The 27,604-nt window shown below is 38.4% G+C and overlaps 1 protein-coding gene across 21 annotated transcripts in view; it reads right to left on the bottom strand.

The window, feature by feature from the left end:
* The window catches only part of LOC140514433 (neuroendocrine protein 7B2-like), an 85,986-nt gene that overhangs the window by 15,945 nt on the left and 42,437 nt on the right, over positions 1-27,604 (bottom strand). For 7 of the 21 annotated variants that reach the window (XM_072624794.1, XM_072624797.1, XM_072624779.1 and 4 more), the window contains 4 exons: positions 26,197-26,346; positions 19,935-20,047; positions 9,626-9,679; positions 3,576-4,103 (listed from right to left, as the gene is read on the bottom strand). In XM_072624794.1, coding sequence (XP_072480895.1) covers positions 3,945-4,103; positions 9,626-9,679; positions 19,935-20,047; positions 26,197-26,346 — 476 coding nt within the window. In that variant the 3' untranslated portion in view covers positions 3,576-3,944. The other 14 variants (XM_072624786.1, XM_072624788.1, XM_072624784.1 and 11 more) reach the window with 13 other exon arrangements.

Raw genomic sequence — 27,604 nt, 5'->3', positions numbered from 1 at the left:
CAAGAAGCAAAAAAGGGAACTGTATCCCAGACTTGATTCTGAACAGGGAGAAACTGGTTTTTGACTATAAAAATGATGATAATCTTGAGTAAGACTTTTGTCTTTTGTTTAATATACCCTGACTAGTATGTAGCAGGAGTTTAATAAATGCTCATTGACTGCCCTTATGGAATGCTGTGCATTTTTCCTATCCTTGATTCTCCTCTCTGTACCCATTCTAGTTTTCCAGGGGCTTTTCTGAAATGGAATGAAAGAAGTCACAACTGAAGTCAGCACCACATATATTGTCTGATCAGGGCTGAGTCGAGCAAAGTTGTTTCCTTGATCATTTGAAGGTGAGACGAGGTGCCATAGATATTAACATTTTCTCAATAATGTCAATATAATTTATCTTGTCATTAAAACTTCATTGAAGCACTAATGAAGTCTTAGTGCACTCTAAACCCTTTATGTTGACTCTAGTTCTTCAAAATCATAAACTAAAATGAAAATATAATAAGGGAAAGGGTAACTTGGTGGCTAAAATGCTCAACTAATGTAGAAAAGACCTGCCATTATGTAGAAAAGTTACATACAGCATAATTTTAATATTATAAAATCTCATTGGCAGTAATGTCAGAGGTTACCTGCTTCAGTTCTGAACTAGAATTACACACACACACACACACACACACACACCATTCTCACAAAGTGGTTATCCAGACTCTGTTTAAATGTACAGTGATAAACTCATGATGAAGCATGCTATCCACTTCAGAGAAAGAACTCAGACTGTCTGACAACAGACTGAAGCATGCTCTTTTTCACTTTCTTTCATTCTTTTTAAAAATTTTAATCTGCTTATACAAAATGACTAATATGGAAATGTTTTACTTGATTGCACATGTATAAAGCATATGGCATTGCTCCCTGTCTCATGGAGGGGGAAGGCAAGGGAGGAAGAGAAGGACAGAATTTGGAACTCAAAACTTTAAAAAATGTTAAAAACTTTTAACATGTAATTATGGGAAATAAAAAAGATGGCATTGGACATGGAAAGAACCACAAAAACAAACAAACAAACATAGCGATAGAGAACCCAGTACCTTTGGAGGCAACTGGGCCACTTTTGGATAATTTTCACACTTAAGGAGTTCTTTCTTATGTTAAGAAGATGTGTCTTATGTCAAAAGTTTCAAGAGAGGATAGTCAACGATGTTGAATGTTGCATGGAGGTCAATGAGAATGAAGTCTAAGAAAAAGCTGTTGGCTTTAGTTATTAGGTCACTGGTGACCTTTTCAGAAGATGTGGGATAGAGAGCAGTGTACTATTATCTAGATGTATTCAGTTGACTTCGTAATGAAATGGATTCAGAATTGAGAATCTCAGAATCTGAGAAATTAATGGATCAATGTCAACTGGAAGGGAAGAATCTAATGCAAGTCCCCAGGGATCTGTCCTTGGTCCTGAGTTGTTCAACTGTTTCTTCAGTGACTTGTATGAAGACAGAGTTGGAATGTTTATGAAATTTTCAGGTGATATGAATCTGGAAAGGATAAGTAATATGTTGGAGGACAATAAAAATTTAAAATTATCTCAATGGTTTAGAATAGTGGGCTAAATCCAGTTAAATTAAAAATTGTGAGGTCTTCATTTAGGTTTTTAAAAAATCAACTGTATATATACAGAATGAGGAAATGTAGCTGCACAACAGTACAGATTTTTTTTAAAAAAAAGGATCTGGAAGGCTAGTCTGGGCTCTGTGGGCTGCGCTTTGCTCAGTGCCCGGTGTGATAGCCCTTTCCTGTCAGCCTTCTAGGCTGCTTTGAACTGGAAAACTCTTTCATTTTGTAGTTTTGTGGCTTCCGCTGCTCTAGAATTTGTTTAGAGTCATTTTTACAGATATTTTATGAACTTTGAGGGGAGAGTTTTTACAGGTCCATCCCTCTATTCCACCATCTTGGTTCCGCCCCTCAACAAGTATTTGTTAAGCACTTATAAACGCCATTCCTACCTCATGGCACCGGAAACTGAACAAAATACTCAAGAGACAATTTGATGGGGTCTTTGCAGAGAAGGCCTACTGCCTCCTTCATTTTCATAATGTTTCTATCAATATATCCTAGGAGTATATTAGCCTTTGGGGCTGCTTTTTCAGCCTGTTAACTCACACTAAACTCCTAGTGCACTTAAAAACAAATTACTAGATCTATTTTACATGAATTATCCAACCATGGCTTTCCTGTCCTCTACCAGTGAAGAGTGTAGTATCATATGATCATAGAATTTAATGCTGAAGGGAACCTTAAAAGTAATTGTCTAATCCCTCATTTGATGAAACAGATGCAGACAGTTTATTTGCCCCAGTTTATAAAAATATTAGTTGACAAAAATGGAATTGGAACTCAGGTGTTCTCACACCAATATTTTTAGTCCAAGTATAGGATTTTTTATTGATCCCTCTTCGACTTAAATATATTAGATTTGTACTTTTCATTGAGACCTTTTGGGACTCTATTTGGATCCAATTGATACTTTTGTATTCCATCATCCCAGATATTAGCTGAATCCAATAAGTATGCCGCATTTGCCTTCATCCAAGTCTCATAAAAATGGTGACCTACACAGGATCAAGTGTAGGTCACTAGACCTACAGCATTCTACTAGAAACTTCCCTCCAAGTTAACATTGACCCATTAATTCCCATTTTTTCCAGTCTTATCATTTACCCACTTTCAAATCTACCTGAGTATAAAGCCCATATCACTATCTATTCCCCCCAAAAAATCATGATAAATTACATCAAAAGCCTTAATTCCAAATATTTTTTGCCTCTGACATTGGTTTACTAGCATATTAATCACGTTAAAAAATGGAATATGGTGAATCTGACATCACTTGCTCTTGATAAACCAACATTGGTTCTTGGTGATCACTTCTCTTTCTTTTCTATGTTCTCATAAATATTCCTTTACTAGTGTGTGCAATAATTTTCCTGGAAATCAAACCCAAGAATTTCATTATTGAAAAAATTATCTCTCTCTTGCATATACTTCCACTGGAGAATTTTAAATCATTTAAATCATTCACTCTGTGTATCCTTTTTTCTGAACTCTTTGTATTCAGCTCTCATAAAAGAGAGTATAACTCATACTGCATTGCATTTTCTCTTATCTTTTCTACCATGAACTTTGAAGCTGAAGGATTTTACTTTATCATCAGCCTTCCTATTTGGTCAAAACTGATGAGAAGGCCAACTCCCATTTTATAGATGATGAATCAGGGAACAGGTCTACCTTGAATGAAATACATACAGAAGTGTTGCCATAAGCTCACCAAGTTACTTTCATCTCTAATGTGTTTGTGCAAATCAGTTTGTAAACTTCTGATGTTTAAACTGAAGGCAAGTTGCACATCTCTTCAGCCATCTGGGCAAGGGGAAACCTTTGCAGCTTGGTATATGAAGTCAATGAACAGCCAAGATACAGATCAAGTGAGTCTACTTACCAAGTGTATTTTTAAAGATCCTTATAAACATGGTCATCTCTAGACCTACTTATAAAGACAGAGCCAAGTGGAAAGCATCAGCTACTCATCATGAGTAAAATAATATTTATTGGGGTATAACAATGCCCAAGGGCTTGGTGAACTAAACAATCAAAATCACAGTAATAGGTATCAAACTAGAGCCCCAAATACCATTGAAACTACAACGAAAGAGTAAATTTTATGGTCTTGCTTTTTATGACTGAAGACGTATACACTAGCTATCAAAATCACTTTAATTTTCAAGCTCACTCCAGGCCTGAAACAAAATAACCCAAAAGCTCCTATTACCATAATTTAACAGAAAGCAGAGCCATCTTTTCTTTATCTATGACAACACGATGTCATAAATACAGCTGCTTTTCATCCATAATTACATAAACAATAAACATGCTGCCATTCACTAGGGTTTTAATAGTCAATACACGTAAGCAATATTGTGATCTAATGGGCTGCATCTGTTTTCTTTAACCTTCTTCATTTTACTCATCATCCTTGTCCTCGTCAGAAAAATGAGGCACAGACTTCTTTGCCACCACGTTGTCCAGTCCCTGCCTTGCAGATAGGGGTTCACATTCTGAAAAATACATAGTTTAGTGATGTAAAAAAGGATCAGTTATGCATAACACAGGAAAACACATGGAAGCAATGTATTATGATATGCCCTATAAACTGGACCACTTTGTGATGGGCATTACTGAAGGATTCTATTGAGTGAAATATTATTTCAGGGTGCTAACTAGAATTTATGCTTCTAACTTAAACCTGTAGGATAGCTAACAACCAACCTCCCTCCCTCCCTCGCCATAATCTGGCATGCTTTATCTGTGCAAATATGAGTGCTTGAGTGAATAAGCCTTCCAATAACCTAGCTATTGATCCTTATATACAGGAAAATTCTCATGCTATGTTCCCGTGGGTGGTTTTAATTTTTTTTGGTTTATCAAATACTTTACTAGAAAAAAAATAGCTCTGTGAGACTATTAAATGAATGTTCTTCTGAGTCTAACTCCAGGTATGGATAGCAAGAAAAGTGGTCTGAGCCTCCAATCCATGATGCCAGTGAGCCTGTGAGATGCTGGTATGAACTGAAAAAGGTGATCTCATGGGAATGGTGGGAGAGCGGCTGTTCAGCCTGGGCTGAGGTAGAATTCTCCTGACTCAATTTCCCCGCTGACACCTGGCCGACTTTAAGCCTGACTGAATGCAAGTTGGCAATCCACTCCTACCTGGAACTGACATGAAGTTGGGGAGATATTGGTTCCCTGAAATGTTCCTACTCTTAGTGGCAATTTCCTAGAGTCAAAAGGTTTGTGAGTTTAATACCAGATCTATTCAATTATAGATTGTTGGTAGGAAAACATCCGAGGTTAAGTCTAAAATTAAGCTAGTAGGCTTAGGACTTTAGACCAACAACAATAAGTTAGGGTCCTTTCATTCTTAGTAATACTGTGGAGACAATTAGGTCAAGAGCTTGTGAAGTTAGCAACTTAAATATTATTTGTGTCTCAGTTGGTTAATGTTTTAAAAAAATTCTTTTGTGATCTATATTGTAAATGCTTTAAAAAGAAGCATCACCTCACCAAAAGTTGGAATTGTTTTATGTGATATGAACTGTTAAAAATGAAAAATAAAATAAAATTTAAAAAATAGCTCTGAAGATTTATAAGCACACCAGAAGTGAAACTGAAATTCAAAAGCTATTGAAAAGACTTTTTTCATTGCATAAGTGATTTTTTTTCTATTCAAGTACTAAACAGTAGTGAAGTAGAGAGGCATTGTGGGAGTCTCTAGTACTCACACATATCCAGCTGGTCAAATTAAAAAGCTATACACTTTGGGAAAAGCCTGTATATCCAGTGCTGGCCTCTACAGTGTGTAACACTCTTCCCTCTGGTGGCATGTGGAATGAGTCAAAAGTTTGTCCATTGCTGCTCCAACTCACATCTATTTTGTAGCATTTGGAGTTGGAGCAAGCAATTGGAGCCTTGCAGGATAGTCTTTAGCAGGAAGTAAAATTGTTGCAAAAGCTTTTGAAGATATTTGTTTATTGAAGAGTCTTTCCAATGACCCAACAAAAATAAGAAAGGGACTTCGGGATTTTATGATTCCAGAATGATTAGTAATTCAGTTACATGTGAAACAGACTCACTGAGGCAACATTTTGCAGGGGCTTTGTGTCCAGATGGGGCTCCTTGTGGGTCAAAAAACCACATTTCCATTCTCAAAGCTTCATCTGGAGGTGCTATGCTCCCTTAGAGCACTTAACTAAGCATGCTCCCCTGAATACTAGATTGGGGGATCAGTTTTTGCATCTGACAGCTAAATGACTCAATCGTGGGAAGGTTTTCAAGCTCTCCTGCTAACACTGTATCCTTTCTTATTGGGGCTCTACTTCAAAGCAAGTTAAGAAACAGGCTCAGAAGTGAAACCATCCAACCTGGTTGAAATTTGTGGAAATTCCTGTGGGAAGGGTGATATGGGTTTTTTTTTTTAAGTCATTTTCTGGGAAATCTTCTTGCTAGGTGAATTTAAATACTTTTTAGACTAAATAAAGGGGAGTTCTCCAATATTAATTGAATATGTGTAAAGACTGAACAGTGAGTAAGACATTTAAGGGTTGACTGAAAAGTGTTTTACAAGTGAAAATCTGAATGTTTGGTTGGCTTTGGATGATCACATAAAGTCTCATCTAAACCATATGCAGCACTTTGGACTAAGATGGAAGTTTAGGGAGATTACCACTGGCAATGGGTTTTTATGTGACATTTGAATGTTTCACCATCTACCCAGACCCAGGAAGTGCCATATTGAGGGGCAAGGGAGGGAAAGGTGGTGAAGGCTGGAAACAGGAAAAATAACAGGAAGGGAAAGAAAAAGAAAAGAGAATTTATTTGAATGTTTTTTAAACCACCCAAATAGTTCCACTGCAATTCAGTACCTCCATTTGTGAGAATTTTTCAGTTCCCTATTAAAACTAGCTTTTATGACCCAGCAAATAGACTAGCAGACATAGGCTGGGAAAGCAGTATCACACTGTAAGAGACAGCATACCACAACGGGTAGTAGCACACAGAGGATTCGAAATGGGGAAGAGCAGGATTCACCAGCTATGTGACCACAAGCAAGTGACTTAATCTCTCACTTTCCTCATCTATATAATGGGGATAATAATAACATCTCCTTCACAGGTCTGCTATGAGGCTCACATAAGATAATGTAGGGAAAGCACTTGGTAAAACCTAGGAGTGCTCTATAAATGTCAACTTTTTTATTATTTTTATGATGTGTGAGCACTGCCACTCTCTCAGATATGCCTCTGTAATAGCTGCTCAGTCTCCCTGGGATTCAACTTTTTTACCTGTAAAATGAGAATAATAGCTTGTTTCCCTCCAAGACTCACAGGGTTAGCATGAAAGAAGAGATGTGAAAAAAAAAATACTAAAAGTAACTAGCATTTATGTAGCACTTTGAGGTTGCAAAGTGCTGTATATCTTATCTCATTTCAATCTCACAAGAACCCTGTGAGGTAGGAACTATTTGCTATCCCTATTTTACAAGCAAGGAAACTGAGGTGAGGCAACATGCATTTATCAAGCACCTATTATGTGCCGAGAACTTTGGCTGACACTGATTAAGTGACTTTCCCAGGGTCCCATAGCTACTAAGTACCTGAGGCAGGGTTTAAATTTGCCTCACTCTTACTCTCTGGAAACCATAATTGGTCACTATAATTCTTTGAAAACACAAAAGCACTGAAATTCAAAAATATAAATTTTAAATTTGGGGATAGACAGGCAATTGATGGATAATCCTTAATAGTCTGTTCTAACTTAGAAGAACAATCAGTCCATAATTCTGTTTATTATCTAGCACCTTTCTTCTAAAGAAATAAAGGCACTTTCATATCATATTGTCACTGAGCCAAGAAGTAAGGTGGGACAAGAATTTAAGCCAATTCACAATTAAAAGGATTGAGACACAGGGAAGTTTGATTCAGCCTAGATCATGCGGTTTATATAGTTAATGGAGCCAGATCTAGCACTCAGGTCTTCATTTTCTTTTCTTTGTCTTTCTTTTGTCTGGAACAAAAATAAGAATTGGATCTCTGCTCTTGATTTTTTTTTTGTCTGGAAAGCCACAACCTATGCTAAGCTTCTTTGGGAGAAGTGTTGCTTTTAAACTAGTCCAGAATTTCTTCTTTCTGAATCATGAACTTAATGAGATGGTTAAGGTCTCTCAATCAAACTGTGAAGTCCATCTGAATACTGATTATAGGGAAGGCAACTTCTGTTACTCAAGAGGATTGAGACCCAATACTTCTGGCTTGAGGACATGATCTTTGTATGCTCCAGGAGAACAGACAGTACTTGATACCACTGGGTCACATTGACATTCCTGGACATAAATTCTAGGCCTTTTCCATGTGAAGGAAGTTGAGGCTAAAATATAAAGCCTGGCCAAAGTTCCAAAATTTTGGTATCTAGGTTCCCTAAGGATAAGACCTAAGTAGTTACCCACTGACATTCCCTAAGGAAGGACAGAGGGATGGTGGAATAGGGAGTGGACAAAAACTAAGGCTCTTTGCTGAATTTACTGCAGATGTTATTTATGCACCTTGAAGAATAGAGGAAATGGAAATCATGGGCTACTTCTTGGTCAATCTCCATATAATGGCCATTTACTAGCATACTTATAAGGATGTAGGGACCTAGAACTCTGCATGTTCCTCCACGGTCACTACTCCCTCAGGCCCTTTTCCTCCTCCAACTATAAGATTGCAAATGGCAATTCTCAAGTGGCAAAGACTCCTAAACCGGGTAATTTAACTCTGCCAAATAAGGTATTTTTCTATCCTTTCGATACCTTATGAGTCTCTCTTATAAATCCTGCTTTGGGTATATCTGTTCTTTCTCAGACTGAGGCAGAAGCTTGGAGCTTTGTGACATGGAGCTATAGGGATAAATGATGTTTCTGGACAGCCTATATAACTCTAAGGCCAGAAAAAGGAAAACTCATCAGCAGTAAGGAAATAGATTGGAGAATATTATTCAGAACAATTTGCAACTATTATCGTCTAATTCCCTAATCTCTGATAGGGCCAAACTATTTGTTTTTGTTTTTTCTGTGTTAACAGTCTTCATGTGAAAAGCTTGTGCTGTTGTCCTTGGTTTGTTTTTTTTTAAAATTCAACACAAAATAGGTGTTGACTTGGTAACAGCCATATTTTCATCAGATTGGAAGGAGTAAGAGATAAAACTGTAAACTCTAAGGGTGGAGTGTTGGTGGGATAGCAAGGCTTCATATGTTCAACTTGTGAGCGTCAGTGCTTAAAAACAATTCATTAAAAGCTCAAGTCCATTCAGTTCCCTTCAAGAAAATGTCGTAATAGTCAAAGAACACCGTAAACAGTTGAGTCCGTGTTGGATGACTAGGGTGAGGAGATAGTGTTGAAATCTCCAAACAGATACATGTGACATGTGGCAAACGAACATAGCTAAGTTAGAAAATTTGGCATAATCTGGCCAGGAAAAGGACAAGAATATGTCTAGGCAAACTGTATAAGGAAATGGCTGAATTTAGCTTCTCTAACAAAATGCTTCTATAAATTATTGTTTGAACCATGGAATTTAGCCCTTGACTTTATTGTATCACTTAGTAAGTGTTTCATATATGTAAGCTGTCTCCTCAACCAGGCTGCATGCAAGCTTAGTACATGGAGACATACAGAAAAACAAATAGTTGGGCCCTAACAAAGGTTTGTGGGCAGAGCTCATTTTAGTGGCTTCTCTGGGATCTCCCACAGTACCTAGCACAAAATTAGGAACAGAGTAAGCACTTAATGAGTTTTCAAAGAATTGAAACTATAGTAGCTATGAGTTTTTAATACTGTAGTCCAAAGTCTCAGCAGCCTATCAGAGAGCTGGGGATGTAGTTTCAAAGCAAGGTCCCTCTTTATGCTGGACCACTCTCCTAATTTTTCATAAATGCTTATGATGAGACTCTAAAGTTGCTTCAGAACAACCTGAGGTCTCAGCATTTGTCAACAACCCTCTTCAGATAACATAACATAGAAAAATAGTCAAGACTGTAAGTTACCCTCCTTCTCTGTCTCTGTCCACCTTTCATCTTTTCGAAAAGAAGCTTCTTGTTCTAGAGAGGGGGAAGGGAGGAGAGAAGAAACAAATGTAGCAGTATGGATCAAATTTGGTGAATGTCTATTTTAAAAGCAATACTCTGTGTTTCCTGTGGACATTTGCATACACATATTTTGGAAACAGAACTAGATGAAAAGAATGTCGTGTCAGAAAGATAAACCACAAGAGAAAAGTTAGTGGTTTTTCAGCTTTTAATAAAGTCCTTTGGAGTGCCCAGGGGCCCACTAGTGTCATCAACAATCACATAAAGAGGAAAATACATTTTAAAATACAAGCACTAGAAACCAATCTAGCACAGATCTAGTACCGCCCCATGAAATGGCTATGGTAGAAACCAGCCATCGAGGGGGCAAGGAGGGGGAGAGGAGGAGAATGGTATCTCACTCCCTTTTAACAAACTGCATAAACTAAATGCTCCAGGGGTGTAGTGTTTGATTATTTGTAACAATTCTCCAAGTAAATAAATTCAACATCATGGCTTCTGCAACCAATCCATCTGTAGTTTTAAGTTAGTGCCCCCAGTAAAGATGCTAAGAAAACCATTTGGTCCATAACATTTTTAATAGGGTGAACCTTTTAAAAACTGCCAAAAAAAAACTTCTTGGCAGAAAGGAAAGCTATGTTGAGAGGAAAAAAGCTCTGTTACCACAGTTTGTATAAGTGTTTCCACATACTGCTATATTTCAAACACACAGTGGAGTCAACTAAGCTCAAGAATATAGGACACATGCTCAACAGATTTTTCTCTCGATTATGATTATAGAAGACAGAAAACTTAACCTGTGAGTGGGACGGGAGAAGGAGAATGGGGGTGTTTGTGCTGGTTGTTGTTTGGGTTAGTTTGGTTTTTTAATGAAGGGAAAATCAAGTATAAATGAGGTGATTGATCTTACTCTAAATAAGCTTCCTTAACTGTGATAAAGGAAGTGCAGCATAAAGTTTTGATGAAGTACCAACTTATTCCTTTTGAGTTGTTTGAGTACAACAATTTTTTTTTAGAAAATCATAGATGTGGAGACAAAAATGACAAGTGCCAAGAATGAGCTTTGTATTTTTCATGTTCATTAAAATCTCCCTGATTCACAATCCATATCTCTTGCCCAACCTCAACTATGCATGAAGGCTGTGCCAGGGAAGGAAAGTCAAAGAGCCCCTCCATCTGCCAAAGAGGGACGTTTCTGGCTGCAATCACACTTGTCGGCTTTCTTGGGGAACAGCTCAATTTAATACTTGAAGAGAGAAAAGGCAGACATGTAGGTTGTTCCATCTAGGAAAAAGTCTATCACACTCTGGGTCTTTACTTTTGCTGCCTGAAGGTTATCTTTTCCATGGATGTATGTTATTCCCAATTCCCAGAGTGGCACTAGTGTTAACACCACCAGGCAGAATGCCACCTCAACATGAGCATTTTTATTCCTCATTACTCAAAGCAGAGTGGGACTTGTTTGGTCTGTGGCACAATATTAAATTCATTGATCATGAGTGGGTGTGGAACCAACTTGATAGCTGATACAGCAAGATGGGGTACCAATCAAATTTGCTGAATAAATGGAATGGGATGGAAGGAATGGAATGAAATGAAATGGAGCAGGAAAAGATTTATTAGAACAGAAAGGGATTGGATGGAGTGGAATAGGGCTTAACTAAACTCTAATATCATAGAATATGATAAAGTAAAACATATTTTGGTTTTTCTCTTCAGCAGCATTTCCTGAAACTACCTTGTTCTATGAAATTTTTATTACCAAAAACGACAGTCCCTGCTTTGACACTTGTGACCTTGGGCAAGTCATTTAACCTTGGTTTTCTTATCTGTAAGGTAAGGGAGTAGGATCAGATAACCTCTGATGTCCCTCCAAACTCAACAGCTATGGTCCTACCATTCTGATCTTCTATAATTCACTTTGCCTGTTAGTTCTTTCCCAAATATCACTCTCTCATTCATCCCAGGTCATCAGGATATGTTCAGGCTCTGCTTCCATTCTAAGCTTCAAGAGAAACTAAGGTGGACCTAGGCAACCCTTACTTTGAGTGTTTTGTAGGCAATGGAACGGTCAGAGATAGATTGAACAGACAGACAAGAGAAAATGAAAGCTAATAAACAATCCACCTCTCCAGGAGCCAAAGTCCCTCAGGTTAAGCCAGGCTGCTTTCAATGGAGGTGGCAGGTTCCAGACTCTAACAGAGGCTTCCTATCCATCACTGAAGAGCTTAGACATCTAGTGTGCTTCAGCAGAGGTGAACGTGCACAGATGACAAAGAACCCACTTTAGGGGATACTTAACTAGAGCAGGGGTTCTAAACCAAGTTCTTAATTTGTTTATGTCATGGATTCCTTTGTCATTCTGGTGAAACTTTCTCAGAAGAATGTCTTAAATGCAAGAGACACATAGGGTTAAAAAAGGAAAGTGATTATACTGAAACACAGTTATCCAAACTATTTTTAAAATTCAGGGATTCTCAGATTTCAAACCCCTCTACGAGAGGGAATCTCCATCAGCCATGTAATTATGGGATGCTGGAACAGGCAAAAGGCAGTAAGTTTATTTCCACTGAGAGCAAATACCACAGGACATCATGGTGTCTTGCAGTCACTCTCTTAGCTGCCTTATAATGTATTTTTCAGTAAGTGAGCCTTCTAGTTCTGGAAGATTTTCCTTAGGAACACCTTCCTCTAACAGTTCAGAGCACTGCTGTCAAAAGGCATTTAGTTAAATTCTAAACTGAAATGTTAAACCTTCAACATCATCACAAATGATCATTCGGTCTTGACTTGATCAAACATGATCAACTGAGGGATGAGTGATTCAATCTCAAGCTTGGTACCACCTTGCAAAGAGCTACTTTCCCAGGATTAATGATCTGCTAGATTTATCAAATGGAATTGTACACAGTGTGGAGAAACCAAGTGCAGACAGGGTCATGGCAAGGGTATGTCCATTACCAAGAGTTAGGTACAATGGCACGAAAGTCTTAGGTTGGGAGCAACTAAATCCTGGTAGTTTTAAATACTGACTGTATAAATTGAGAGACTAGGGGTTGAGAGACTAGGTTTGGGGGGAAGTCACCCAGCCATTCCATGAACTCAGAAATAACTAAACATAGCTGTAGGTAAGGGAGTAATGGCCATTTGGAGAAGTTAAACCAAAGACAGTGCAGTGACTTTATTGGTAACTTATGTTTGCAGCACCACACAAAGGAGACTGTCCCTATCCAACTCATCTATTGTGTTCACCCAGTTGAGTTTGCTTTGTTTACTGAAAATGTTCTAGAGTCATCCAAGGTGCTGATCAAGAATACTGATGCATGCTTAGAAAGGGGAAACACTTGTCTTCCTAGGTCAGAAACTTTTTTCCTGAGAGAGTAACATTGAAGTTCAAGGATACAGAGGGGAAGAAGAGTGAAATTTGCAGGGACCAGTCATTGAGTTCAGGTGTAAGTTACTTAGCATCAGAGTGTATTGGGTGTTCATTTCTTGCAAAACAACTCTTCCCTCTTGTAGGCATGACCACCTCCCAGGAGATATTAGTGAAGCACAAGTAATGAAAAGACATAGGAATGCATTCAGGTTTTAAAGTTCTTTGGTCAATATTTATTGGATGCCTACTATATATTGAACACTGTGGAAAACTACAAAGGAGAATGAATAGTCTGTGCCTTTAATCTAATGGAAGGGACAAGACAGACATTCATGTTTAACTTAGAGATTCAGTGGAGAGTAGTGGACTTAAAAGCAAGCAAGGACCTAAGTTCCAGTCCTGATTTTACACTTACTGATTGGGCATTGACTATTGGCAAAGCACTTAATTTCTCTGAAATTTGGTCTCCTAATCTGTTTTAATGCCTGCCATACTTTCAGAGGGTTGTCATGTGACTCAAATGACATAATATATGCAGTGTTTTGCACATTCTAAACAACTATATAAATAATAATCTTTAATAAAGAACTAAAAATAGTAAGTTATTATAGAAATAATCACAATGTACATATTGGACTTATGATTTCAGTTGGTATGAAGAAGTATCAGTGTGGAAACTCCTTCCACTGATTTAACTCATCTCTAACACAGCTGTCTGAGAGAGTTGCCGAGGTAACTGATTGATTGATATGTTAATGGTGTGTGTGTGTGTGTGTGTGTGTGTGTGTGTGTGTGTGTGTGGAAAGAGAGAGAGAAAGAGACAGAGAGAGAGAGATAATGAGAATATGTAGATATGTAGGTTTCAATCATACCTCTGAGACATAAGCAAGTCAATTAATGTATGTGTAGTGTGTGTTGTGTATATATACGTGTGTGTGTGTGTGTATGTGTGTATGTATATGTAATATACATTTATATCATTGTCCTTAGTAGGACTGCACAAGAAACAAGAAATTATGCTTTCTTGAGAACTCTAAATCTGTGAAAATACTGACTGGAGATGGTGGGACCCTACTAAAAAAAACATCACACACACTTGTGAATTTCAAGCAAATTAACTCTTAGTACCTACCAGTTACTAATAAGGCAATAAACTAAGGAAAGCTAAGTTTAAACAAATGATCACAGTTGATAAGAAACTTCTAAACATGACCTAAAGTAGTGGATTTACTAATAGTTCTTCCCTCTTATAGGGAATCCAAGTTCTAGTCTTTGGCTCTGATACATACATAGAAAACAAGTGACAGAAACAGATATACTACACATATGTGCTAATTATTCAAGGATGTGAACTACAGGCTGGGTGGTTATTAGAATGACTGAAGATAATCTAGAAAGGCTTTCTGAAAAAGATGAGCCAAATCTAGAAAGAAGGAAAGATGATGTCTTCCATCTCTCCTACTTCCCTACACCCACTAAACTTATTCTCTGCCTTGACTTAGTACTTCCTGCTCCCACCCAGATCATTGGTTCCCTTCTAACTGTTCTAGATTCGCTCTCAACTTCCCAAGGTCAACTACTTCAGTATTGCCCTCTAAAGCACTTGGACTCCTTCCTCCAAACTCAATGGGCCATTGCCTAATCTTTTCCATCCCCAGCCTCTGTTCTTTTCTACTCCTATTCCTGGACCACACAGAAAATGTAAAACTAAGTGAAACCAAACCTTTAAAGAGTAAAGAAACGACTTCCACTTTGATCCAGCCCTTGGTTCTGCTAAGTAATCTTTTTTTATCCCTCTCATATCTCCCTTATATACTCCCCAGTGCCAAGTGAAGACCTATTTTTTTCTTAAGCTACCAATTCTTCTTCCCCACCCTCCATCTCCTTTATTCAATTTTCTTTTCCATTTTCTGTCTTGTTAATTCCTTTGTCAATGTCTTTCCTTTCCTCCCCTTATTTCTATTTCCATTGCCATCACCTTAGACCCTGCTCATTGTATACCTGTGATGGCATAGGGCTTTTCTGAAGCTATCCTGGAAGAAAGGGAAGGATTAAAGATGGCGTAGGACCACCACTACCATAGCAGATTGGGGAGATGATCATTTCACCTTTGAGCTTCAATATTCAGATGTGTAAAACAGGTTCTGCCTCACACTGACGGTGGAGCTTCCCATTAGATTGTGAGTTCTTTGAGCATATGCGCAGATAGGAGAAATTATAGTAAAATATCGCAAAAAAATTTTTTAATTACAAAAAAAATTCTTGTATCAATTGACACACCAAGAAAGACATAATCACTGTCTTCAAGAACTTGGACTATCATAAAAAAAGGAAATAAACTTTTTCTGCTTGAACTTAGGTAGCAAAGTTTAGAATTATCGAGACAGATTTTGACTGCATATAAAAGAGCTGTCCACAAATAGAAGAAATGTCCTTGGAAGATTGTATGTTCTTGGTCAAGAGACATCTTCAAGTGAAGCTTTGAAATTCGCATATTGGGAGTGCTATAGAGTAGGTTCTTGGACACAAGACTAAATGTGTCATAGTCAATGATTTATGAGGTCTCTTCCAACTGAGATTCTGTGGTTTGTCTATGATTTTAAAATTGCCTCCTAGCTGACATTAGCTGCCAGACTGATCTTAATAAAGAGCACTTGTATTATATCAGTCTCTTCTTCAAGAGCCTACAATGTTTCTTTGTTTTTCTTTCACATCAAGTCTAAATTCCTAGAATACTGGATTTGGAGTCAGAACCCCTGGTTTCAAATTCCACCTCTGTCATTTGTTAAGTGGGTAACCTTAGGCAAGTCACTTCACATCTCTGGGCTGCAGTTTCCTCATCTGAAAAATTAGGGGATCCAGACTAGATGACTTTAAGATGTATTACAGTTCCAAATAGATATTTCTATGATGCTTTTTAAAGATCTTCCATAATTTAATCCCGACCTACCAATCCAAATTTATTTCCCACCTCTCCCAAATATAAATGCTCCATTTTAATTAAGCTAATTACCCTGATTATACTCTTTCCTTTCTGAATTCTCTCCTACCACTTTTTTCCAAATCCTACCTATACTCAAGACACAGCTCACATCCAAGCTAAAGAAGCATTGTAGTATAGTAGAAAGAGCTCTGGACTTGGGAATCACAAGGCATTGGACCATAAAATCCATGGATTTAGAGCTAGAAGAGAATTTAAGAGGCCATTTAGTCCAACTCCCTCCTTTTACAGATGAGGAAATTGAAGTTCAAAGTTAAATGACTCACCCAAAGTCACACAGGTAGTAAGTAGCAGAGTTCAGTTTTGAACACAAGTCCTCATGGAATGCTGACTGAGGGGAACAGTAGGACAATTAAGGAAGGAGAGAAGGAAAAATGCATTTATTAAACATCTAATATGTGCCAGGCACTGTGCTAGGTACTTTATAAACAGCTCATTTGAGCTTACAAGAATCCTGGGAGGTAGGTGCTATTGTTAAATCCATTTTACAGCTGAGGAAACTGAGGCTGGCAGAAGTTAAGTGGCTTGTTCAGAGTCACATAGCTAATAAATGTGCAAGATCACATTTGAATTCAGGTCTTCCATACTCCAGCTCTAGCACTTTATCCACTGCACCATCTAGCTGCCTAAGTTGTAACAAAAGTAGGTGATATGAAATAATTCAGGAAAGGTAGGTTGACTCAAGATTTTAAAGGGCTTTAAATGCTAGGATGAGGAGTTTATAATTCATCTTATAGTCAATGCAGTGTCACCAAGGATTTTGGAGCAGAATTGGCGTTGAGGGAAAGGTGTACCTGTGTCTGCAGAAAATTGTTTTTCCCGCTGTGTGAAGAATGAATTGAAGAGAGGTGAGGATGAAATCAATGTTAGGACCAGTTAGGATGCTAATATAATAGTCCAGCTAAGAGATGCTAAGGGTCTGAACTAAGGTAGTGGCTATTTGAGTAAAGAGAAGGAGAAGGATATGAGAGATGATGTAGAGGGAATATTGACAAGTTTGGTGACTGATAAGATTGGTGAAAGACAAGAATAAGTCTAAGATGACACCTGGGTGACTTGGGGAATGACAATGTCCTCAACAGAAACAGAGAAGTTTGGAAACAGGTCAAGAACAAGGATCAAAATGATCAATTCTGTTTTGGAAATCCCGAGTTTGAGATGCCATTAGGAAAGCTAGGTGACATCAAGCAGGCAGCTATCAGGGTCAGAGTGGAATTTAGGCATTAGGGTTAGATACATAAATTTCATTAAGAAACCATCAGCATAAGGCTGATAATTGAAGCAACCAAGAGGAGTAGATGCAATCACTCTCCAGAGTCCTACAATGATGGCAGATAGGGTCCACCTAGTCTCTAATAGAGAGAATGGCAAATGTAATAACATTAAATATAATATAGGTAAATATAAAGCCTTGCAATTGGGTTCATAAAATCAACTTCTAAAATGTAAGATAGAGGAGAGTGTCATCTGCAAATGATCTAGGTAGTTTAATGGACCAAAAGTTCAATGAGTCAAAAATGAGATATAGCAGGCAAGAAAGCTAAGGCAATCCTAGCCTGCATTAAGAGAAGAATAATGACAAGGATGAGGGAAGTAATATTACTATATTCCACTCTGTCTGGCCACATCTGGAGTATTGTGTTCCCTTCTGGGAGTCATATTTTAGGAAGCACTTTGATATGTGGGAAAATATCCACAGGAAGATAACCAGGATGGTGAAGAGTCTTGAGCTCATGTCACATGAAGATTGGTTGGAAGAACTAGGGATGTTTAACCTGGGGAAGAGAAAATGGAAGATAAATATGATCATTGACTTCAAGTATCCAAAGAGTTGTCATGTGGAAGAAGGATTAGACCACTAAGTGCCACAGTGGAGAGAACACTGGACTTGGAATTGGGAAGGATGAATTCCAATCCTTCATTCCTCAGATGTTCATTACCCTTAACGTGCTATAGAAGTGTTAGCTATTTATTATAATTGCTTGTTTTGCTAAACCTCTCCCCGCCCTGAAGGGGGATAGAACTATAAGCAATGAGTACAAATTGCAAGGAGACAAATTTGGCCTTCATGTATCGGGGGAAGAAGCTTGTTAGTTAGCACCATCAAAAAGTGGAATGGACTGCCTAAGGAAGTAATGAGTTTTCCATTATTAGTGGTTTTCAGGCAAAAGCTGTGAGACCACTTCTTGGGTATGTTGTACCAGGAATTTACCTTCAGCTGTGGCTTGTACTAGATGATTTCCGAGATCCCTTCCAACTCTGAGATTCTATGATAATACCATGGAGGAGGAGGTAAAGGTAGAAGGGAGATAGATAGATAGATAGATAGATAGATAGATAGATAGATAGATAGATAGATAGATAGATTTATATATCTCGCATAATGCCTGTTGATCCTCCTGAGTACTGAGATAGGGAGGAGCAGATGCTGAACCAACAATTCTGGTATCAGGAGCAATCTTCCCACCTCCTAGTAATGGAGGGCTAAGACACTGTCAGTTTTTTTCCCAATGGTTCAAGTGTCATAGGGCAGAGTAAGCTGTGTCTCCACACATGACAACAAGCTTCTGGATGGGAATACATCCAGACTAGAGTCTGAGAGCTGGATCCCTGCCCTCCAGACCCAGTGATGTGGGAACAAACTCCAGGAAAAAATCCTCTAACACCTGCAGTGACAAGAAACTCACTCCCTCAAAAGGAAGCCATCCATATTAGATGAAAGTTATATAACAAAATGTCTGTTTCAAAAACACATCATGCCCACATGTACAAAAATATTTATAGCAGCTCTTTTTGTGGTGGCCAAGAACTGGAAATCGAGGGAATGCCCATCAATTGGGGAATGGCTGAACAAATTGTGGTATATGAATGCAATGGAATACTACCGTGCTATAAGAAACGATGAACAGGGGGACCTCAGAAAAACTTGGAAAGATTTACATGAACTGATGCTGAGTGAAGTGAGCAGAACCAGGAGAATATTATACACAGTAACAGCCACAGTGTGCAAGGACTGTTTCTGATAGACTTAGCCCTTCTCAGCAACACAACGACCTAAAACGTCTCCAAAGGACTCTTGATGGAAAATTCCATCCACATCCAGAGAAGGAACGATGGAGCTGGACTTCAGGGTGAAGCAAACCCTTTTCTCTTTTGCTTTGTTTTTTTCTCATAGTTTCTTCTATTAACTATAATTCTTCTGTGCAAAAAATAAAAGTTTAAAAATAACACAGTATGGACTTAATACTTATTGATTTAACTTAATTTTAAGAATATATCCATACTTAAAAAACCTTATTTCCTATTTTCTGTGTATTACACCATGGTAAATGACACAAATAACCCAGAACCAGATTCCAGAGAGTAACATGTTTATCCATGCTTAGTCAACAAAATATTCATCTACATTACTTTAAATCCTTACCTACTAATTCTATACAATTGTCAAGAAGCTGCCAGGAAGGATGACATCATCGAGGAATTGTTCAAGGCCCTTCCCTGTCCTAGGCTTTTAATAAATCTGTTCCTAAACAGTCTTCCCCTCCCAAATTTCCTCTCTAATTTAGCTCTACTTTAGCACCTTCAATAAATGAGTCTGGAAAATATAGACACAGGATAGGACAGTAAAGACAGTGCTGGACTTGGAGTCCGGAAGACCTGCTTTCAAATCTTACCTCTGATATCTACTAGCAGTACAACCGTAGGCAATCATTTCACCTCTCTGAACCTTAGTTTCCTCAACTGTCAAATGGGAATAATATTAACTGTAGTACCTACTCCACAGGTTTGCTCTGAGGCTCAGCTGAGATGATGTACAGAAAGTACTCTGCAAATTTTAAAACATTATATAAGTAGTAACTATGATTGGTAGTAATTAAAGTTGAACTCACCCATTTGCCCAAGCCAGGATAGTCGTGTTCAGGATCAAAAAGGTGTTGATGCAGCTGGAACTCTCGGCTGAACTCTGCAGTGTCAGGGGAGTTTTCCAGACATCCATCATCTACTGCAAACAGCCAGAAGTCTTTGAGAAAAGCCAAGCAACTTATGCATGCCCCCATGGGTAAAGGTAAATAGGAACAAGGCAGGCCACTGAAGGTCAGAATCACATTCCCATCTGCATCCCATGTATCTATTCCTGCTTCCTTTTGACTCACTTTGTGACCTCAGGCAAATCACTTTCCCTCTCTGGGCCTCTTCTCCATCTGGAAACTGAAAATGATGGTGGCTACTTCCCTCTAGTTACTTCAGAGGGATACGGTGAAGTTTGTGCCTAGATTTTTGGAAATACCTTGTGCTCCTTAGAGAAAGGTTCAATATTATCATATTATTTTTTATGTAACATAAAATAGAATAATTGTATTTTAAACACAATGTTAATTTGTTTAATAATGTATATATTTATAATATAATATTCTATATAGTATTTTAAAATAAATGCAGTTTTGCTCCTTAGAGAAAAGTGCGACATCAATTTATTTTACATATAAAATATATTTTATGTAAATACACTAAATTATTTGATAAATAATGTTATATAATAAATATCTTACAGTAAGTACTTAATAAACCTTAGTTAATTCCTATATATTGGGCACAATTGTATTCAGCATGAGGCCAAATGAGACTCTGTCCCAGGGCACTGATAGGAGATAAAGTGTGATTCCTCCCTCCCCTGCTGATGACCCTCAGTAGCTTGATTTACCTCCTAGATCTCTGGAGGCCCAGGACATAACCACATCCACAATCCTCTCCTGACCTCACTTCACTCACCCACCCACAAACTAAATTTGTCTCAGGCGAAGTTTGGGCTAATTATAGTTCTAATATGAGATACGCATTCCTTCGGAGGAGGGGGAGGAGGAAATGCTGTGTATTTTGTATAATCAGTACAGTTCGCATATTTTTAATGTGCTCCTGCATTAATAAACAACATGGACACACACATACACACACACACACCATAGTCACTGAACAGAGGGGTGTGTGTATGTGTGAGTGTGAGTGTGTGTGTGTGTGTGTGTGTGTGTGTGTGTGTGTGTGTGAGTGTGTTGGGCTAATGGCTGTTCCAGCATGACTGGTGCTATAGGCTCTGATTTTCTTGTTTGAATTTTCGGTTCAGATCTGTGGTTTCATCTTGGTAGGGCAGTGCCTAACCTGGACATTCCTTCCAAGGATGTAGAATGACATCCTCTGTGGGAGCTGCCTGAGGCACTCAGTGGTTAAGCAACAGGCTTGGGCAGACATTAGTCTAACACACACCCATTCTATATTCAGTGGGTATGGTATATCTGTTTACTAATCTGGGGTCTAAGGCAAGACTTGAACTCAGGTCTTACTAAATCAAAGGTCAACTCTCTAACTAGACCACACTATCATTCAGAAACAGTGTCTTCAAAATCGTTTTTCCTTTTTGTAAATGTTTTATTGATGCCTTTTTAAAACATCACTATCACCCCTCAAGGACTTCCCTCCATGGAACTCTCCCTTGTAACAAATACGTCCAGTCAAATAAATTAACATATTTTCCATGTTATATATTCCTCATTTCACATCTATACTCCATCCCCTCCTTGCTAAGAGGAGGACAAAGTTTCCTTAGCCTCAGCACTCTCCAAAGCCCCTCTGGATCTTACGATTCTCTGGAGATGATTCATTCTGCCTATCTTTTATGTGCCTTAGACAACCAGAAAAGAACATAAGGAGTCTGGGTTGCATGGGAAGCTGAGGGGAGGAGTGAAGACCAGTTTTCAAAAGACTGATGAGACATCAAATAAGTGCTGAAAATGCGCGCCTATTTACAATCAGCCAGGTATGTCCTGTGTCTCGTTTCTTGGAGTATTTCCAAGTCTTTCCAGAAGGCAGTCTGAAACGCACACAAGGCCTCTCCACAGTATGAACCTAATGTGGAAGTCATTAGCATACCAAAAGATCTCTAATGCAGCTCTACTGCGTCTGCTCAGTGTTCAGATCTCCTGACTGGGAACGTTATCTAACCCCTACATCTGCAACCATCAGTATGTCACGCTGGTAGGAATGGAGAAGATTATAGTAAAAATAGGTGCTCAGACACATTTTTTGGATGATAACTTTGTGGAGTGGATTCTAATTCTTTACTGGAAGTGATTTCCTGGGTGATGCTGAAGGGTGGGAGCCCACTGGGGTCATGAGAACGTAGGAGTAGGAGTCAGATAATTGAGATACCAACCACAGAATTTAATATATTATCTCTGTGGCCAGGAAACAACATAGATGAGGATTTCCCTACATTTCCACAATGACGCAGAAAGCAAATTGAGAGAATTAAAGGATAAATTTTCCTTAAATTAAAGACTAAATTTCCAGAATAGTATATTGGATGCATGGAGGTCTAAAAGCTGAGACTTGGGGCTTATACCATAGCCCATACTGACCTCTTCCTTCTCGGACATCCATATTTATGGTCTATACCATACAGTCTAGCACCGAATGATATCAAACAATGAATAAACGTTTATTATGTACCAACTTTAGACCAGGCAATGTGCTACATATGCAAAGACTAACAGGGAACATAAAGCTTACATTCTGTTGATAACACTTTGTATTGTTTTCCTAATTTTTTTTGAGAATGTCCATCAGAACTGTTTCTTGAGAACCGGAGTTGTGTCTTAGTCATTTTTTTTTCCACATGACCGGAACATAAATACTTGCTGACTTGACTTATTTGAATTACTATGACTTCAGTACTTGTGTTCCCCTCTTCCGTTCACAGATCAAAAGTGAATGTGTCACATAACCCTCTTCTAGCAAGGCCTTACACATAGTAACCTTTCAATGATACATGTAGAATTCAACTCATTTATCACGAAAAAATAACATAAAGAAGTATATGATTAAGTCCAAAATGAGAATACAAGGAATAAGAAACTGAGAAATTCAGAAAAAGAGATCTATGTACTATAAATTTAGTTCAAGAAACATGTGTTAAATGCCTTCTATGTGCAGACCACTCTACTAGGTATTAGGGATGCCAAGAAAAAAACTAAACATTTCCTTTATTCAAGGAACTTATATTCCATTGGGGGAAGGACAGAAGGAGGACAAGGAAAAGGAAAGGAAATACAAAGCAATTTCAAGATGCAGAGAGTTCTAACAACTGCAGTGACGGTCAAGAAAGTCCTCACGTAAAAAGTGGCCCTTAAGTTGTGCTTTGTAGCAAGCTAGGGATCCTACAAAGCAGAGGAAGGGAGGGAGAACATTCCAGACATGGCAGACCACCAGAGCAGAGGTACAGAGGTGAAAGCCAGAATGTCATACACCAGGCCAATTTGCCCAGAAAGGAGAGTATTTGAGGGGGAATATTATGAAATAAGCCTAGAAAGGTAGTTGAGAGCCAGACTAAAGTGAGTCTAAATGCCAGACTGAGGATTTGATACTTTGTGAAGCATGTAAAACTTGAGCCGAGCCTTGAAAGATGGGTAGAATTTGGAGACATGGAAGGGATGGGGAGGATTCAAACCCAAAATGTTTCACTCTGAACTCACTCCTTCTAAATACCTGAATAAGGCCCTCTGCTGTGTCTAATCAATCCAGCCAGCTGCCCCTGGGGAATGTTGTTCCTTAAACTTGGTACAGGTCTTTCCTCTCCCTGAATCTAAAATTATACAAGCAAATAATATGTGGCTGAAATGATCTGAGCCATGCAGTGATTCAGGTTTTCCTGCAATCCTATTTTCAAATCTAATTTTTCACTGCGCCGGCAGACCCACATTGCTTTGCCACACGCAATCACTTAGATTCTCGTTAGTTACAGTGACCATGTTTTTTAACAACAACAACAACAAAAACCCAAGACACATGGTCTGATAGAAGATATTCCTTTTGTAAAGTCTTGTTAAAAGTACACTTTCTTTCCTTCCTAGATTTTCCAGGACATATGATTGCTGCACCATCTCAGTACCTTCTCTAGTAGCTCTAGCCCAGAAGGGATTTTCATGAGGCAGCAAAGTCCAAAGTCTACTCCTCAACATCCCCTATGGAATCCCTGAGACTTTTTCCTGATCTCTCTGTCATGCTTGAAATAACACCAAACATCAGTGAAATCAATTATTTCAATAATGAGGAATTTGCACCACCAAGAAACAAGGTTAGCTGTATTCAGGCATGTTGATACCCTATTAGAACCTAACGCTCAGCCTCCCTGCCCAACTCTGGATTCCTTTTCACACAATCCATGAGTTATTGAAAGTACAGATTTGTCCCTGAAAGTGATGAACCCTAGCAGGTAACCAGATTAAACTGGGTTCCAACTCGGTCCATATGTAGACAAAACATTTTATCCTAAATTGAGTTAGAAATAGCAGGTGGTAGCTCTTTGCATGTTACGTTAAAAAGCAGAGAAAAGGAAATGGGGAATTCTATCCTTAGTCACTGAGTGATAGCTTAAAAACAAAGGTCTCCCTTTAAACAGAGCCTGAAAGTAGGGGCAGAGGGGTCCTCAGGCCAGGGCTACCAATCCTATCATTGGTCTATCAGGATGCAAGCCCATTCTGGTAATTAAGAAATTACCATGTCTTAAGAAGAATGACAGTTATGAGGAACATGGTCCAGGACAACTTTAATAGGAAATACTAGTATGCTAGGCCTCTCACTATTATCCATAGAAACAGTGTATGAAGACCTGAGGGGAGAAAGCAGAGAGGGAAAGGAAGGAGTTAAACTGAAATATTTCAAAATATTTTAGCAGGCTTCCATTTCTGATTTTTTTATGAGAACTGTTAAAATGTATTCGAACTGACAGTTGGATTTTTTGCTTAATCTATATTGGGCAAATAAAATCACAGATCTATAAACTGGAGGGGCATCAGAAGCCATCTCATCCAACCCCCTCATTTTATAGAGAAGAAAACCACAGTCCACAGAATTGAAGTGGCTTTACCCAAGGATGTATAAGGCTGAATTTGAACCTAGGTCCTCTGACTCCAAAGCTATGTCTCTTTCCACTCTACCACACTAAATTCAGAGAAGTGCTGTGGTGTAACAGAAAAAATCTTGTTTGTCCTTTGTTCTCAAAGAGGACCAGTAGGAAGAATACCAGAGTCTACAGTCCTACTCTTCTATTTACTATATGATCTTAGATGAGCCTCGTCTCCTATCTATTACATTAGGATAGCAATAATAATAAATATTCAGTGAGATGATGGAATTGAAACCATTTTGTATCTCTGTGGTGCCACATGTACGAATTTGAGCAAGTCACTTTCACTGTTTCAATGTCCTCATCTAGAAATGAAGTCAATTACATGGGCCCTGAGGTCCCTTCCAGCTCTACATAGATCAATCAATCAATAAACATGTATTAAGCACTTACCATGTGTCAGGCATTGTGCCAAGGGCTGGGGTACAAAAAGAGGCAAAAGACAATTCCTGTCCCCAAAAATTTACAGTCTAATAGATCTTAAATTGTTGGCATTTTGCTCCTCCCACCGCCCCCACCTCCTGCAAAGGGAGGGGCTAACTGGATGCTAGGGCTGGTAGTTGCGGGGGGAAAGTAGGAGAAATGAATGGGTGTGGATAATCCTGAGAGTAGATAATCTTGAGTTGTCTGTGTCTTATGTGGGAAAAGGGAAAGATATTTTGGAGGAATTTGGAGGGAGGGGGTGATGAAGATTTCTTTTTAAGTTAAGGAGAATGGGGAGATAATTGAGGGCAGCTAAAAGAGGGACGGCTAGATAGCTCAGTGGACAGAGCACTGGTCCTGGAGTCAGGAAGACCACTTCAAATCTAACTTTAGATACTTCTTAACTGTGTGACCCTGGGCAAGTCACTTAACCTCTGCTTTAATCCATTGGAGAACAAAATGGTAAATCACGTAAGTATGTTTGCCAAGAAAACCTCATGAACAGTCAAGAAGAGTCTGACATGACTGAACAATGGGAGAGGGAGAGTGAGAGAAAATATTGGCAAAATAATTTTATATATCTGGGCCTCATGACTGATATACGTATGCCAAATTAAATTCACTTGGCCTCTTCACTTTCTAACACAGGGCTACCCAGTAGAATTGAACTGTTAGTAATTCTCAATGCTTACCATTAGCACTTTTAAGTTTCAATTGCTTACAATCTCAAATCTATTTCTCCCTGGGAACACATCAGTATGCTTGCCCATTACCTGTTTTTCCAATGGGGCAGGGATTTGGAGGATCTGGATAGCCCTGGTCCTCACTGAAGTCCTTGGGGATGTTGTCACCAGTCAGTTCAGCCACAATGTTAGGGATGTTACCATAAGGACCCAAATGCTGCAGACCTTCATGGGCACCACCTGTAAGGAATACAAAACATCCTCAGATGGATGTAGATAAGGAGCCCAGAAAAATAGACACTTACTTCTCAACAAGACTGTGTTATCTCTTCAAGGATGTGCTGGAGCCAGTTTAAATAGGCTTTTGAGAGATGAATGTTAAATTATCAGTGTGAATATGTATACTTTGCAAATTGGCAAATATTATTCACAGCTTGATTTATTGTTCTGTAGATAATTTAGACGAAAGTGTTAGAAAATGCTAATAATGTAGATTAAATTGACAAAGATGACAAAAATGACAATAATCAATGCTGGAGAGGCTGTGTAATGACAGGTATACTAACACATTGTTGGTGGAGCTGTGAAATAATACAACCATTTTGGAAAGCAATTTGGAATAATGCAAGTAAAGTGACTACAGTGTCCATGCTCTTTGAACCAAAGACTCCATTATTGGATTTATATGCTAAGGAAGCCATTAATAAGAAGAAAACTCCCCCAAAACACCAAAATATTTACAGCAGCACTTTTTGTGATAGCAAAGAATTGGAAACAAAGTAGATGACCATTCATTGGAGAATTGTAGTAACGAACTATTATTATGCTGTAAGAAATGATAAGTGTGATAAATACATTGAAGCCTGGGAAGATCAACAGGAACTGATACAGAATCAAGAAAACAACATACACAGTAACCACAACAACGTAAATGGAAAAATTGAGTGAATGTAACAAAATTACAAAGATCAAAGAGGACTTGAATAAAAGAGAAGGATACTTGAGATAACTAGGATGATGTACAAAACAGAAGACATCAGTAAAAACTTCTTTTTTAAAAAATACAGATTAAATTTAGTGTATTGTTTGTATGGTTTTTTTTCTGGAGAGCCAATTATTAATTAAACTTTTAGCAGCACACTCCTCTCCTGATGCCCTTTGAAAACCAAAACAAGTCCTATTCTCTCAGAAAACTTTTTCTGGACCAGCCCCAACTGATTCTATACCACATCTTCCACAAACTTAGAGATTTTGTGTTGTATTAATAAAATCATTGATTGAGAGGCAAAGGGATCTTTTCTCTGCCTCCTTAAGCAAGAGAAGACAATACAATTTAATCTTGGTCTTGATGACTCAGGTTCATCCTTACAAACCTCACATTGTAAATAGAAAAGGCCTCTAAGAAGCCATACCACCTCTTCCCTTGCTTCCCAATGAGCACACACTTAAAATACCAAAGGCAAATGAAAGTTGATCTAACCTGAAACACATCAAGGGA

Source organism: Notamacropus eugenii, chromosome 7 (assembly GCF_028372415.1).
Source record: "Notamacropus eugenii isolate mMacEug1 chromosome 7, mMacEug1.pri_v2, whole genome shotgun sequence".
Classification (NCBI taxonomy): domain Eukaryota; kingdom Metazoa; phylum Chordata; class Mammalia; order Diprotodontia; family Macropodidae; genus Notamacropus; species Notamacropus eugenii.
Note: the sequence above shows the minus strand (reverse complement) of the source record. Positions and strands in the feature narration are given on the sequence as shown.